Source organism: Electrona antarctica (genome assembly GCF_951216825.1).
Source record: "Electrona antarctica genome assembly, chromosome: 6".
Lineage (NCBI taxonomy): Eukaryota > Metazoa > Chordata > Actinopteri > Myctophiformes > Myctophidae > Electrona > Electrona antarctica.
This window is the reverse complement of record NC_136811.1, coordinates 27,848,664-27,865,840: the sequence shown is the minus strand read 5'-3', so window position 1 is coordinate 27,865,840 and position 17,177 is coordinate 27,848,664. Positions and strand designations below refer to the sequence as shown.

Genomic DNA, 17,177 nt, shown 5'->3' with positions numbered 1-17,177 from the left:
CTCTATCCTTTTATATACTCTATGGGCATGCCCAAATATGAAGTGTTGTGGTGTCAGAACAGGTCCAGAGCCCGGGCAGAGGCTTTTGTGCTGGTTCTGGAGTCCAACCGGCTATCCGATGGACTTGACACCGGGCATTGCACCCTCCCTGTGGTGGTGTGGAACGCGTGTGTCGAATTTTAAGTCGGTGGGGCGAACGGTTTCTGAGTTAGTTGGATTACAGACGTACACACGTACACACGTACACACGTATACATACGTACTGTACGTACACACAGACTTGGTGCACTTAGATAGATGTAATTGTACTGAAAGATCTAGAAACGACTGATTGATGATGACACTTAAATATAACATTAACAAAGTCCACTTACTTCCTGCAGTAGAAAAACACAAACACAAACAACTTAAATTAAATTGTAAAATAAATTGGTTCATGCAGCAATCCATGTCTCTAAATCTAAATCCAGAACAAATATATGCAAGCAGTGAAATATAGTTTTTCCAAAACAATAACGGCTTTCTCAAAACTGCACACACAAAACTGAAAACCTCACACAAAATGCTAAATCCTGACACTCCTTTTGCATGATGACTCCTAATTTGCCATCAAATCTCTTAACTGTTCCCAAAATGGAACTTGTGTTTTCATTTGTTACACATATTATTTTCAAATGACACACACATACCATTCATTGAGTACACACAACTCAGCATTTGCTGCACACTACCAAGCATTTACAGCACAATGAAGTGAAAAATTGAAAACACAATCATAGAAATGCACACATGAGTGAAAATGACTCTGGAGAATGAGCCATTCTCCTTTTGTAAAATGACTCAGTGTAGGCCTACTTTTCCATAGTCAAACATAAAACAGCACACACAAAAAAAGTTGTATTTCATTTTTATTATTATTTACATTACTGTAAACGGGCCTGATCGTCCCCCCCTTTACACAAAAAAGACTGTAATTTACAAAATGTAGGCATCATGCCTCCAGGTTCCTTCTACCTCCAAGCCTCCTCCATGGCCTGGAGCAGAGTGACCCGGCTCTGTGGGTTCTGTTCATATACCTTCTACCTCCAAGCTGAAAAGAACTCCTCAATAGCATTCAGGGGAGGTATAGAACGGAATAATGTGGGTGGTGTGTGGGAGTGTGAAGTAGTGCAAATTGTGTCGATTGATTGATTGATTGAAGAATTTATTAACAGTTTGCAGAATTACAGTACATTTCAAGCACAAACTCAATACAAAGGCTGTTAACTGTGAGTGGACGACCCAATTAAGCATTACACTTGTTTCCAATAGGGTCCACCATGTTATAATCATCAAAACATTTAGAGACGTACAAATAGACACTTCTATAGACAGAACAGGAATTCATCATAAAGGAGGTAAAAAGGGAAAAGAAACATATACAGTGAGGGGAAAAAAGGGGTGGGCACTGGGGGGGATTCACGTTCAGCTCCGTTAATTTGTTTGTTTTCCTTGGAGGAGCTGCGTTGGGTCCCCAAGTTGGCTCAGTGGCCATACCTTGAGTTGGCTGTGTGGCCGCGACCGTCTCTAGTGTTGTCCTTGCGTTCGTGTTTGAGGGATTCCGATTTTACAGGGGCCAGTTTCGAATTGCAGCCGTCCGTAGGTGCCCTTTGAGAGCGGTTTTGAAAGAGTCAAGGGATTCGCATGTCTTAATGACAGTTGGTAGGGCGTTCCACATTTTGGTGGCATAGGAGCGAAAAGAATTTAGTCCCTTGTTTGTGCCGAATCTGGGTTGTACATGGTTCGTTGCACTCCCTCTGGTGTTGTGGGTGTGGACTTCGTTAACATTAAGGAAGTATCTAGTACATGGGTATCTTGGTGGTGTATCGAATCTTGTGGACCAGACCCATTGCAAGATGCTGTACTCTGTCGTCGACCCTAAGCCATTCCAGCCTGTCGAAGTGGGCAGGGGTGAGGTGGGTTCGGGGGGCTAGGTCAAGTAGGAGCCTGACCAGTTTGTTTTGGGAAGTCTGGAGCCTGGTTTTAAGGGCTTTTGAGGTGCTGTGGTACCAGGAGGTGCATGCATAGTCAAAGAAACCCTGTACAAGGGCTCCTGTTAAGGTCTTCAAGGTGTTTTTGTTGACCAGTGAGGAGATCCTGTAAAGGAATCTTGTTCTATGGTTGACCTTTTTGATTACGTTGGTGGCCATTTTATCACCGGAAAGATTAGCCTCCAGGATGGAACCTAGGTAGGTAATTTCATCTTTACGTGTGATAACATTGTCACCCACTTTAACCAAGAAGCCATTTGCCTTGCTGAGATTACTATTAGAGCCAAAGAGAATGGATTCAGTTTTTCCCAGGTGTAAAGATAGTTTGTTATCAGCGAGCCAGGTGCAGATTCTACCGAGTTCAGAGCTGAGGGCATTTTCAACCTGCAGTTTGTCCCTGTCCGAGACCAGCAGTGCTGAGTCATCTGCGAACAGGAACAAGTTGCAGTCACAAGCTGAAGTCATGTCGTTTACATATATTAGGAACAGTAGAGGCCCTAGTATGCTTCCTTGTGGAACGCCACAGCTCACTGGGAGGGGGGGGGACAGTGTTCCGTTCACTTCCACCATCTGTTCTCTCCCCTCCAGGTAGGATTGCATCCAGCTCACTGATGTGCTATCGAAACCAATTGCTTTTAGCTTGTTAACCAGTATGGAGTGGTTCACGGTGTCAAAAGCCTTTTGGAGGTCCAGCATGACCATGCCGCAGTATTTGCCAGTGTCCACCTCTTGTTTGATGTGGTCGCTCAAGTAGAGAAGGCATGTGTCAGTGGAGTGGGATGTTCTGAAGCCAGATTGGAACTCGTACAATAATTTATTAGTGGCAAGATACTTTTCAACCTGTTCATAGACAATTTTTTCCATCACTTTCGAGATGGAACTAAGAATAGAAATAGGGCGGTAGTTGCCGGGGTCTAATTTACTCCCTTTCTTGTGCAAGGGGGTTACTTTGGCCAGTTTGAAATCTTGGGGGACCTGTCCCTGTTTGATGGAGAGGTTTACTATGTGGGTGATGATTGGAGCTATAGAGATGGCCGAGTCTCTGAGAAATTTGGAGGGAATGTTGTCATGGCCTGTGGCCTTGTGGGGTTGGAGGGCACTCAGTTTCTTAATTACCTCATCAGTTGTTACCATAACTAGTTTAAAATCGTCTTTACAAACACCAAGGTTTCTGTAGAAGGTTGTAATGTGCTCTACACCAAAGAGCCCAGAGTGGGAGGGCAGTTTGTTAACCAGAGTTGTTGCTATGTTTGTAAAGAAGATATTCAAGTAGTTGGCCACATCAAGGTTGTCAGTGATGAGAGTGTTGTCCGATTTGATGTTTATGTTTGAAAACCTGGTTTTTAGTTTCTGACCATAGCCTAGTTGATTGTTTAGTAGCTTCCAGAGCTCATGAGGATTGTTTTTGTTTTCCTGTGCTTTATCATTGATGAAGTTACTTTTAGCTGATTTGGTCATGGCAGTTACACTGTTTCTTAGCTTGATTCGTTGGGTATTTAGGTTGTTCAAACGAGCTTGGCGAACACTGTCGAAGCGCTTGGCTAGCTTTGACTTGCATTTTAGAAATTCAGAGCATTTTTTGTCTCTGGCTTTCATTGCAGCCAGTATGTCCGAATTCATCCATGGTTCCGAGCGGGTTTTGCCCCTGGTGGTTCTCAGAGGAGCCATGTTGTTCAGTACTGATGTATATTTGGTTTTGAAGCCAAGCCAAGCTTCTTCGACAAGTGTGCTTTTAAGCTCATCGGACCAATCCAGACTCTCCAATACTTGGTTAAAGACCTCACTAGAGTAGGTTTTGAGGTCCCTTGATATGACTGTTTTGTGGCAGCCGGTCTTAAGTTTTTGTATTTTGCGGGTACAGAATATCATAAAATGATCACTAAGCCCACATACAATAACCCCTTTCTTGGAGATTCTGGATTTGTCCGAGGACAGAATGAGATCAATGACAGTTTGAGTAGAATCACACACTCTAGTGGGTTGGGTAATTAGCTGACTGACACTATGTAGATCACAGAACTTACTAAATGACTTAAACACAGGTGCTTCCTTACGTTGCATGTCTGTATTGTAGTCGCCAATCAGGATTTTCTCTACACATTCCTCCTCAGCTAAGCACCCCTCAAGTATATCATAGAACCCATGTTGGTCAGGCGGTCTGTAGACGGTGCCCACTAATACCGATTTAGCCTTTTTGAAAATTAATTCAACCCACACAGTTTCAATTTCATCATGCTGTAAGTCAGTACGAGTAACATATTCAGTGTCTTTGTGAATATACATACACACACCACCACCATGCCTGTTTCTGTCGTTTCTGATCAAAGAATAGTTCTCTATTTCAACTTCTGGGTCTTTGGTTGACTCATCAAGTTTAGTTTCAGAGAAGCTAATGATGTTCGCCTTACCGCATTGAAACATATGACTGATTTCAGCCATTTTGGGTCCAAGGCTGTTGACGTTCAGGTGAAAGATATGTAGTCCGTTGGCTCTGACTATGGTGCTTATTTCCTCCGTGGTGAAGTAGGGGAGCGGAGGGCCATTGTTGTCTGTAGTAGCCGCGGGTTGCCGTGGGGGGAGGGTGGGGGGTGCGTGGGGGTCGTCGTGGGGTGGCGGGAGTGGGGGATGGGGTAGCAGGTAAAGTATCACGGTGTGGCCGATTGGGTCCGTCTCCAGCCGCGTTGTCCCCCGTGGTTGGATGTGGAGACTCGTCACGCCTGTAGTAGGGCATTCACTTCTAGTCATTTTTACTAGTCGACTAGTTGCCTAGTTTACTAGTCGACTAGTCGACTAGTTGTTAAACCACCTTATGTTAAAAAAAAAAAAAAAAAAAAACCTTTTTTTTTTTTTTTTTTATTTTGAAATAAATATTTGTACATTAAAAAACTGTGTACATTGGTGACTATAACTATAATCTACCTGATATTGAGGCCTACAAAATCGGTAAAAAAAAACAACTAGTCGACTAGTACCAGCAAGGTCGACTAGTGGATTTACTAGTCGACTAGTAAACTAGTCGACTAGTTGCTTAATGCCCTAGCCTGTAGATGGTGGTGTTGACCGTGTCTTGTGCCTCGACTGCCGCCGACGTTGGATCACTCCTCCGCATCCTGCTGTTGCCTGGGACGCGCTCGGCTCTTGCGGATATAATATCCACAACCGGGACGTCAGTGTGTATATTCAGCATGGGTGTGCAGGTTGGCTGGTGAGGAAGGATGCCAGCGGAGTTGTTGTTTATTACCCTGTTGACCTCATCATCACCGATGTTTCTCAGCTCATTAGAAGAAAAACGACAAGTAAGCATGGTGTCTATTACCAGCCCAGTGAGTAAATGCGAAAATTGTGGATTGATATTCCAAAAAACTTTAAAGGGATACAGCAGAAGAGTGCTACTGAATATGACGAGTACGGCGACATCAAAATAGTTTTTTCCACAATTTTCTCCTAATGACAAAACATATGTCTGCAACATCTGTACATATTTTCTTCAAACTAAGTGCAAACTGAAAAGGGGAAAGAAAAGACTATATACAGCACTTGATCGTTCAACATCAATAGGATCTCCATCAAAATCAACGGCATCACCCGACCCCAAAAGAAAAACAACCCCAAAGAGAACATTTTCATCACCTCTGTAACATCACAAGGTTCACCCTCTTGTCCCTCTACTGCATCACCCATCCCAAACATCACATCAAACACATCATATTTTCCTACATGTCAATTGATTATATTATAGGCCTACTACATGTGTAATGGGGGTGGAGGAATATTAGAACTGCCAGTTATATTGTCATTGATTTACATAATAACCATTCATTAGCCTACAGATTGATATATAGGCCTAATCAAGATTATATGGTTTGATTACTGAAACATTTCCTTTATTTATTTTGGAATATCTATTTGTTAATTATAGAGGAACATACTAGTACAAGACAAAGAAGGGTCTTTCACGAAGAGGGCCTTTCACGAAGAATGTTTATCCAGAAGTGATATCTCAATTATCATGGAAGAAGTGCCTGGAGTGGGGGGAGGGGAAGGCCCCACTTACCTTAAACTGCCTCCAGTCAATGTTTCCCGAGGCAAGACAAGTCGCCACACCAAACACCACAAGATTGAAGCTAAAAAGCGGAGATATGATACTTTAATCAAGAAATAAAAATGATTTGTATAAATCTAATAATATTGACATTTAATATCAATTATTAATTTACATTTACTTTTATTTAGACACTTTACACTCACAGAAGCCCAAGGACTTTTAGACAAGAGGGCAGGCATGGTGCTGTCAATCATCTTGTATACATCTAGCTTGCAAAAACAGAAATTTGTGCAAAGTTGTCTAGGCGTCGAATGTTGGAGGCAGGGCTGCTCTCAAAATTTTTTCCAGACCCTTAACAGCCTGGGAGTCAGTCAGAGCATCAATGCTGCTAGGGGCCATGTAGACAGTATGCGCCGTGGCCATGATCACCAGCTGAAGTTATGGAAGACATCAGTTGAGGTATGTAACCATTTTGAACTGTTGTAGCCTATTAAAAAGTAGAGTCATTGTGGCAAAATAAAGGAATATTACTCTCATTCGAGTATTCCAAAAAACACCTTCATAATTAAAATGCATCTAAAATACACCATATTAAAGAGTTATGAAGTTATTGTTTTTTTTAACACCTTTAGGTAGTACCAATGAAGGAAAAAGGAAACTCATATTCCACATGTTGGGCCAGTTTTTAAGGGGGGGGGGGGGGGGGGGTGTGACGGCCCCTGTACCTTTAAGGAATGTGTATGCTGTTCTGTGTCAGGCATGCTTAACCCAATCCCTTTGCAGTGCTGGATTGGGAGGGCGGAGCTGGCAATCTGCAGAAGGGGAGACACCTGGCCAGTGTCCTCCCCAAACACTATAAAACACGTAATGTTCTGGTCTCTCCATTCCAGATTCCAGAGTGGCAAGCTGCCAAATACTTGATTCGGTCACTGCAGATTCAAGGTATGTATCTGGTGATATCCTTTTCTCTCTATATACTCTATATACAATACTGTAGTTACAAAGTTAAGGTTTGAGAGAATGTCCACAAACATGAGAGTTAATTACACTATTTTGTGTAACTTATCATTACTTTGTGTATGGAAAGTAATTACCGGTTTATTTACAAATTATCATTAGACATTTTGACCAATTTACTCGCAGTAGTTGATACCCACTGGAGACTGCTAAATAATATTGCACAACATAAAAGGATGGTTGTTAATGTTGTTAGATGAATACTATATTCATCAATATGTTCATTGTTGATAGACTGCACATATTCATTCATATGGTGATACACAACATACCAAATATTCATGCATTATTCAGTTTACTGATATTCTATAATAACATTAATTCAGTAACCCCTATTGCAAATATTTAGTGGCAGAATCTAAGCTCAAGTACTGTATACCAGTAGGTCGCCCTAAAGGGGCAAGGTCGCGTGCATGCATCCACCTGGGTGACGGCAGACTGCTGGGCGAGCGCTGGCGCTTTGGCATGGGGGGTCAGATCAACATATGGAATTAATTTGGAATGTCAGAACAGGAAGGACGGGTGGGGACGGATCAACATATGGAATGTCAGAACAGGTCAGCTCCATATATGGAGATATAAGGTTTGAGGTCAGATGTAGAGTTGCTGGCCGGCTCCATATACAGTATGCAGATCTAGGTGATGATCCAGTCTTCTCTATATATGGTTATCCAGGGTTAGATGAGCGCAGTGTCTTTGACCAAAAAATCACTGCTAGAGTGTTTGCGCAGTAACATGTCTCCCTGTATCACCAGCTCTTTAGTAAACAGAAAATGAATTTTCAGGTCATCATACCAATTTGATCCAATCAGGAGAGAGAATGCATAGTTAAATGAAATTGAAATTGAAAGTGATGACAAAAATAAATGAGTTTACAAATTTGTAACTAGACAATAAGTGAAGCTGATAAATCGGTACTCTCTCCTGATTTGGTGAAATCTACTTGAACATGGATTTTCTGTTCATTAAAGAGCTGCATGCCTGACCTTAAGTGTACCTGACATTTCCCTGAAATGATCAATTTGAAAGAGTTCACTCACTGATGTAATTTATTTCGCAGGATGATGACCGGCGATCTTATCCTCGTGCTGTTTGTTTTTACTGGGGAGATATGCCTCATCAGTATGGATTATGCATTATGGAGTGTGTATTATGAGTAAAATACTTTAAATAGTCTTTTTAATCAATGTTATGAGACAAAGTGCATTCTAATCACTCTGACTAATTATATTTTTATAACTTTGCTAGTCATGGCAACAATATTTTGTGTACATGAAATATTATAATGTTTGGGACCAAAAAGATTCACACATGCACCATTTATATGGTATTTGCTATATGCTAACTGATGGCTTTATAAGTGACAAATGGGACTGCATCCCTCTATACATATCCTTCTACCCTAATAGAAAGGGGGTACACAAGCACATGGCCGTTTATCCGTGCTCCTTCTCCTACCAAACCACTCTGTTAGCACATCTCCATGCACAAAAAATCCTGCACGCCACCCGAATCCATATGCACCACATCGCTTCCCCACAACTGCCATATTTACTGTACAAATATTACTTTTGCTAGGATGAGCGGGCCAAAGGCCCGCAAAATTCTAGTTATCTTAATAAATACCTTCATGCAGGTGAAAATGTGGCACGAGGTGGACAAGCAGCACAGTCTTCGACTAGATTAGATCATCTAGGTCGAGGAACTCCGGAAAGAGCCATTGATGGGAATCGTGCCAATGTCTGGTCACAGAACTCCTGTACCCACACAAACGGAGAGACCAAACCCTGGTGGAGAGTTGACCTGCAGAAGACTTACAACGTGACTTCTGTCAAGATCACCAACAGAAGAGACTGCTGTCATACAAGGATCAATGGAGCTGAGATCCGCATTGGATACTCACTGAACGACAATGGAAATGGAAATCCTAAGTATGTACTTATTGCTTGCTTTGCAGGAATACATTGAGTCTGAAGTGAATAGACTAGAGATAACATTTTAAAAACTAACATAGGTTTGCAACATGCATTGTACCATAGTTATTTTGACTCTGACACAATGTTCTATGTATTACAGCAACAGTTGTAATGTGTATTTGTAACATCTGTTTTCTCTTTTCGGTCAGATGTGCTGTAATTGACTCTATCCCAGCTGGCAACACAAAGACCTTTACCTGTAATGGGATGGAGGGTCAGTTTGTCAATATTGTGATTCCTGGAGAAAATGAAATCCTGACTCTCTGTGAAGTTGAAGTGTTTGGGACCAAAAAGGAAGATAATGGTTAGTCAACTGTAAATCTGATCACAAAGCATACATAATTGTTGATTATTTACATTCATATGATTTGAAAGATTAATTCACATGTGCATAATTTCTGCTATTTGATATTTTTGTACAGTAATTGATGGAGTATTCCTCCATAAATATTATGTTCTTATCTGTATTTAGGTAGACATTCAGAGTACCACAGACGAAAAACAGTCTAAGTCCAAATTTCATTCTGACCCCTCCACGAAAAGGCCTCGTTGTGCTGGCCCCTTATCTATCATTTATACATTATGGATAAATAGTGTGGACTTAGACTGTTTTTCGTCTGTGGCATTTCTTACAATGTTAAGTGATAGAGTTACACGTGACCATGAATGGGACTGTAACCCTCCATAAAAATTGTCTAAAATACCTTCATGTAGGTGAAAATGTGGCACGAGGTGGACAAGCAGCACAGTCTTCGACTAGATTAGATCATCTAGGTCGAGGAACTCCGGAAAGAGCCATTGATGGGAATCGTGCCAATGTCTGGTCACAGAACTCCTGTACCCACACAAACGGAGAGACCAAACCCTGGTGGAGAGTTGACCTGCAGAAGACTTACAACGTGACTTCTGTCAAGATCACCAACAGAAAAGACTGCTGTCATACAAGGATCAATGGAGCTGAGATCCGCATTGGAAACTCACTGAACGACAATGGAAATGGAAATCCTAAGTATGTACTTATTGCTTGCTTTACAGGAATACATTGAGTCTGAAGTGAATAGACTAGAGATAACATTTTAAAAACTAACATAGGTTTGCACCATGCATTGTACCATAGTTATTTTGACTCTGACACAATGTTCTATGTATTACAGCAACAGTTGTAATGTGTATTTGTAACATCTGTTTTCTCTTTTCGGTCAGATGTGCTGTAATTGACTCTATCCCAGCTGGCAACACAAAGACCTTTACCTGTAATGGGATGGAGGGTCAGTTTGTCAATATTGTGATTCCTGGAGAAAATGAAATCCTGACTCTCTGTGAAGTTGAAGTGTTTGGGACCAAAAAGGAAGATAATGGTTAGTCAACTGTAAATCTGATCACAAAGCATACATAACTAGAAAAAGTGCCCTTCTGGGCACAGGTCTCCACCAGGAGGATATGAGTGTGTGTGTGATGTTTGGCAAAATGTTTAGGAGTAATATATATTGTTTGTTTTTTGCAACAAGTTTCTTCATTTTGTTGAGGAAATGCAGAGCCAGATCACTCATAGCATCTCTGAGGATAGAATTCTGGAATGGCAGGACATGTGCAGCATTTTGTACAAAATGGGCCACTCCTGAAGAATTTGGAAGGCAATCTTAGCCAATCGGTGTAGAATCTGAGAAATCCAACAGGCTCGTCTTGATCACATGACTACAGAGATCATGTATACCGATTTGGATGAAATCTGTGCGACTAACATAAGCAATGTGTTTTGCAGAAATCGGCCTCATGGTGGCGCTATAACCGGCAGATGTGGAGGGATGCAGGGAAAATGTTTTTCCATGGCCTCTAGGGAGTGCGCATACAAAGTTGTACACAGATCGATGCAGTTATAGATAAAAACAGGAATTGCCCTGTTATAGCGCCACCATGAGGCTGGTTTGGAAAATAAATTGTGTCATGTCGTCCTCAGCCTAGTGGAAATGTGCGTGTATAATTTCACGGAAATTGCACAGTGTTTGTGATTTGTGGCATTTTGTTCGAAACGGACCAATCATGTGAGCTTTGGAAGCGAATCTTAGCCAATCAGGAAGGAAGATGGGAAATGGTGCAGATCCGTGTTGATCACATGACTATGGAGATAGTGTATACCGAATTGTGTGATGTATGGATAAAATGTGTACGAGTAATCTACAGAAATGTGTTTTGCCTAAATCGGCCTCATGGTGGCGCTATAACAGGCCGTTGAGGAATATTTGGGGCAGAGGTTCGTTGTTGGCATCCAGAGAGTGTGTGTGTGTGTGCAAAGTTTGGAATGGATCGGGCCAACGGTGCCGGAGATTAGCTGACGGACGGACGGACGCACACACACACACACACACACACACAGACGGAGTGCAAAACATACTCTCTCCCCATGCCTTCGGCCTGGTGGAGACAAAAATGGGTTACAAAATCGTGGGATATTGTTATATATTTTTGGGGTCTTTCTGGTGTGTTCATGTAGGTGTAGAGATGTCCGAAGCTGACAAGGCATACATCGTGAACAGACACAACGAGCTGAGAAGAGGTGTGAAGCCTACCGCCAGCAACATGCTGAAGATGGTACTGGAGCTTTATTTCTGACATCTTTAATGACATCATCGCTCATATCATGTAAAACATGCATACCGTTATCATTGTGCTATAGTAAACACACATCCTCTCATGTCCTCTCGTTCTCTCAGTCGTGGAGTGAGGAAGCTGCTGCCAATGCTCAGAGATGGGCCGACAAGTCACAGTGTGCCTTGAAACACAGCAACGCCGCGGACAGGACAATCAGCAGTAAGGAGTTTAAGAACTACAAGGGTTCTTTTTTTTTTTTACCAACTCATCATTTAGCTCAAGGGGACCACCTGGAACCACCCTCGAGGACCACTGGTGGTTCCAGCTGGACTGCTGGTGTAAAACTGGTCTATATGGTTTCTTGTCAATTTAGTCATGTTTTCAAACTCTGTCTCTCTCTAGCCAGTGGTTGTGGTGAGAACATAGCCATGGGCCACAGCCATAAAGAGAGCGCATGGGCCGATAAGATCCAGATGTGGTACGATGAGGTGAAGGACTGGAAGTACGGGGAGGGCTCTGTCAATGGAGAAACAGTGGGACACTTCACACAGGTACACTACTGTGCTGGTTCCCCCAGGGGTCCTTGATGGGTGACCCTAACGGGTCCGTTTGGTTCCATTTGTACACTCTCAGAGTTAAATTGTCAAATTGGGGTCCCAGAGAGAAAAATGCCATTAAATGGGGGGTCCGTAACCCAACTAGGGGTGCTTGAAATGAAAATGGTTGAGAATCACTGCTAGAACCGTCATACAAATCTTCTCTTATGTGGGTCCCTGGCATATCTTTTAAAATGGGGTCCGCAGGCTAATGAATGTCGATTTAGGGGTCCTTGGTATGAAAAGGTTTGAGAAACGCTACACTATCTCCAAACTTTTAAAGTATTGGCATCAAAATATAAAAGTCACGATAATTATTTGAGGCTAAACACTACACGGTGTGTGTGTTGTACAGGTTGTGTGGTATCGCTCCTACCAGATAGGATGTGCTGTGGCTCACTGCCCCGACGCCAAGTACAAATACATCTATGTGTGTCAGTACTGTTCACCGTAAGTACTACTGTCCCAACACTGTACAAATATCTGTCTGACCTGAATGCTTCCCTATACCTAAACTCCAAGTACAGTACAGTACTGTCACAGCCATATTTGTTATGGCTCGTACCCGCATGATCTGTCAGGAAAAAAACGTCTCTAATCAGCCTAAGATTCACAGATCGTGTTGCAGGCACCACTCAAAAAATAGCAGATCCCCAGTGTTAATTTAACCCATTCTGGATGGGAACCCCTTTTGGTGTTTTAACTAAGCATTATGTTATACTTTAGCTATTGAAAAATAGCAGATCTACAAGACCTACAAGTTCATAGCGTAGGTCTGCTATTTTTGAAATATCGTGAAAATGAGGCACAAATCTTTGAAAATATATTCTTTCAGAAGACTTATTTTATTTATTAAAGGTTTGGAAACACTAGTGTAGATATCTCATCAGATGATGTTTAGCATTTGATGTTTCCCTCATTTCAGAGGTAACTACCAGTACACTCACCCCTACAAGAACGGAACAGCTTGTGGTGACTGTCCCAACGACTGTGATGACAAGCTGTGCAGTAAGTGACCGCGATTTTCTTTTCTTTTGTTAATATTAGGTAAAACACTTTATTCTGGGGAAAAAAAGGCCAATCAGAACAAGTACCCATTTATCATCAGCTTCGTTTTTTATGGGGTTCCAATTTTGGTTGCTTTGTGTCACCACTTCCCATTTCAGTTGTTTAATCTGCATCCTGACTTCTATTAGTTCTCTATTCTGATTGGATCAAATTGGTATCCCGATCTGAAAATGTTTGTTCTGTTTAATAAAGAGCTATAGTAGATAGACATGGACACTCCTGTTACTAACTCTCTCTCTCTCTCTCTCTCTCTCTGTACCCATCAGCCAACGCATGTAACTATAAGGATTATTACAACAACTGTGCTGAGCTGGGGGCTTGGGGGTGCAAAGAGAGGGCAGACAAGTGCGAGGCCACCTGCAAGTGCAAGAGTGGGGAGATCATCTAAATGCCTGCCCACGCCGACTCCACATGCATCACAAGAAACACGATTTAATCCACATTCAATGACATTCTTTATTATGCAAACCTATATGGCTATCATACTATCTGTCTTTCTGTCTCTATCATACTGTACGTGTACGCATATACCACCGCTTCTCAAAATGGGGTCTGAGGACGGGTCCTTGAATTAGTTAATACACGGTTAACGGTTTTACCATCGTATTTTATACTTCAGCTGTTTGAGCTTGTAGTGTGGAAAGTGCATTCCAGGGACTCCCTTGGTTATTTTAGGAGGTTCTAAGTTGACCCTGGTCTGTAACTGTGTACAAATGGACCCACTGTACACTTTTGGAGTTAAGGGGAGACCTTGAACTTATTTCTCTACTTGAACCATTGCTCTACTGTATAATGGAAATATCATTCTTGTGCTTTCAGAAAATAAAACTGCATTTATCGATTGAGCATTACAGTACTGACTTTCTTCTTCTTGCCTACTTCAGTTGAACCTTTGGGGTCGAAGGGGTTCAGTGGTCGGAAAATGTTGAGAAACCCGAGTGTATTCTATTTGTTATGGCTCGTACACACAGTACCCGCAGATCTGTCAGGAAAAAAACGTCTCTAATCAGCCTAAGATTCACAGATCGTGTTGCAGGCTATAAGTCAAACACCCTACCCCATTATTTGGGCCATTAAGATCATATTTCTTTCCTGACATCTGTGCTCCAATCTTTCAATATATTATTCCCACATCCCAATAGAGCACTGTATCCTTCGTTGGCATTCTGGGCCCTCAGGGGCCCCCAGGGGCAAAGCTTAAACTTCAGTTAATTTGACCTTCTTTCAACTTTGGGCACTCTGCCTCAGTTTCAGTTCATTTGACCACCTTCCTTCAACGTTGGGCACCCTAACATGTGGTCTTTAAGTGGTGGGCCTGGGGTCATCTTAGTGGCTAGAAGGTCCAGGGAAAGGCATACTCTCCCAAGATGGAGGAACGTCATTTTGCAATCTGGGAACCCTAGGCCTTTGTATGCCTGCAGGGTGGTTCAATTTCACCCTAAATCTAGGCCTAAGACTTGAGAACTCAATATGGGGTACATCGTATCAATGGTCCTGGGTCAATAAGAGGGCCTACCACCACTCTCTTGATGTGTTCCTTCCCAACTCTTGGAGAGTATTTAGGCCTTTCCCTGGACCTTCTAGCCCCTAGGATGACCCGAGGCCCACCACTTAAAAACCACATGCTACGGTGCCCAAATCTGACTTTAGGTGCTCAAATGAACTCAAACTGAAGCAATTCAGTAAAGGTCAACACTTCCTCCTGGGGTCATTTTAGGGGCTGGGACCTCCAGTAAAAGGCCTAAATACTCTCCAAGAGTTTGGGAACAACATATCAAGAGAGTGGAGTGGTAGGCCCTTGGATTGACCCAGGACCAGTGATTCAATGTACCCCACTGAAAAATAGCAGATCTACAAGCTTGTAGCGTGGCACTCTGTGCCGCACTACGAGCTTGTAGATCTGCCCAAAGTTGAAGGGCTTCAACCTTGGGTACTGGGTAGCTGAAGTTGAAGCTCTGCCCTTCAACTTTGGGCACTTTTACATGTAGACAAGGTCAATACTTTGAGAACCTCTATGTATATCCAATGGAAATATTACCCTGCACTTTTAGAAAATAAACATTATCTTGAGCATCACAATACTGACTCTGAAAAGCATAAAAGCACATGGTTTTTATTCTGTTAGTCTGTACCCACCGGACTGATACATTGTGGGAAAAACAGTGAAATGGCACAAAGAAAGCAAAAGTCAGTATTGCAATCTATAAAGGTTGCTTTATTTTCTAAAAGCACAGAGAAGTAGCCTGATATTTACATTGGATATGCAGTACATTCAGAACCACTGGCTTATACACCAACTCTCATGTCAAGGATTCGTTTGGAGACGACATGATGCGTTTAGATGATCTCGGTGGTGCACTTGCAGGAGGCCTGGCACCAAACTGCGACGGCGGGTTGCTCACAGGTATATTCCTCCTTCAGAGAAGGACAGTTGCTGTACTTATCCTTATAGGGACATGGGTTGGCTGAGTGAGAGAGACAGACACTGACAGAATGAGAGGTCATCGAGTTGATGGCGATACGTGACCCACCAATTGCCAAACAGTAAGTCATTGGATTTCTCATGTCACATGACAGCAGGGAATCCTAGCTTCAACTTGACATTTGTTGTGCAGACTGACCCACTAGTTGTGGAGATATGGAATAGTAAAGAAATTAACCTTTATATAAACGCCACCATATCGACATGAGTCACGTTATTATTCCCTTCATTTTCATTCCAAACTAGAAAAAGTGCCCTTCTGGGCACAGGTCTCCACCAGGAGGATAGGACTGTGAGATGTTTGGCAAAATGTTTAGGATTAATATAAACATGTTTTTGAGGCATTTTGTTCCAAAAATGTGTTTTGCAAAAATCAACCTGTTGGTGGCGCTATAACAGGCCAATGTGAAAAGGGTGGGATATATTCCTCAGCCTAGTAAGAAAATGTGTGAAAGATTTCACGTAAATTGCATGCTGCGTTCATGATTTGAGGCTTTTGTTCAAAACGGGGCAATCTTGCAAACTGTGAAAGCCAATTATAGCCAATTAGGATAGAATATGAAATATCGGACAGATCCGACTTGAGCACATGACCATAGATATACTGTGTAACGATTTGTGAGATTTTTGGACAGAATCTGGAGGAGTAATATCAAAAAAATTGTTTTACAAAAGTCGGCCTCCTGGTGGCGCAGATGCGGAAAATGCAGGTGAACGGTTTGTCCTTGGCCTCTAGGGAGTGTGCATGCAACGTTTCACGCAGATTGGTTCAGTTTTAGGTACAAAATGTGAAAAGCTGCCTCATGGTGGCGCTATAACAGGCCGTTCTGGAAAATGTGGGGCAGAGGTTCATCGTTGGCATCCAGGGAGTGTGTGTGCAAAGTTTGGCATCGACCGGGTTAACGGTGCCGGAGATTAGCTGGTAACGGACGGACGGAAGGACGGACGGACAGACGGACACACACACACACGGACGGAGTGCAAAACATACTCTCTCCCCATGCCTTCGGCCTGGTGGAGACAATTATTGATTATTTACATTCATATGATTTGAAAGATTAATTCACGTGTGCATAATTTCTGCTATTTGATATTTTTGTACAGTAATTGATGGAGTATTCCTCCATAAATATTATGTGCTTATCTGTATTTAGGTGGACATTCAGAGTACCACAGACGAAAAACAGTCTAAGTCCAAATTTCATTCTGACCCCTCCACAAAAAGGCCTCGTTGTCCTGGCCCCTTATCTATCATTTATACATTATGGATAAATAGTGTGGACTGTTTTTCGTCTGTGGCATTCAGGCACAAGATGGACAACTAGCTCAATATTCTCCAATATCTGACACACTGGTTGACATTGCTGCCATATC

The 17,177-nt window shown here is 42.3% G+C and overlaps 2 protein-coding genes across 2 annotated transcripts in view; both read left to right on the top strand.

The window, feature by feature from the left end:
• colec10 (collectin sub-family member 10 (C-type lectin)) overlaps positions 1–17,177 on the top strand; it is a gene marked incomplete at its 3' end in the record, with an annotated part of 38,179 nt that overhangs the window by 1,868 nt on the left and 19,134 nt on the right. The window lies entirely within an intron of this gene.
• On the top strand, positions 6,484–14,174 carry LOC306924367 (uncharacterized protein; the record flags this gene model as incomplete). Its single annotated transcript, XM_079502861.1, has 12 exons — positions 6,484–6,534; positions 6,966–7,017; positions 8,729–9,023; positions 9,218–9,372; positions 9,783–10,077; positions 10,272–10,426; positions 11,560–11,657; positions 11,780–11,876; positions 12,060–12,208; positions 12,609–12,703; positions 13,179–13,261; positions 13,588–14,174. The coding sequence occupies 12 exons, from the start codon at positions 6,484–6,486 to the stop codon at positions 13,707–13,709; spliced, it is 1,647 nt and encodes a 548-aa protein (XP_079358987.1). The 3' UTR covers positions 13,710–14,174.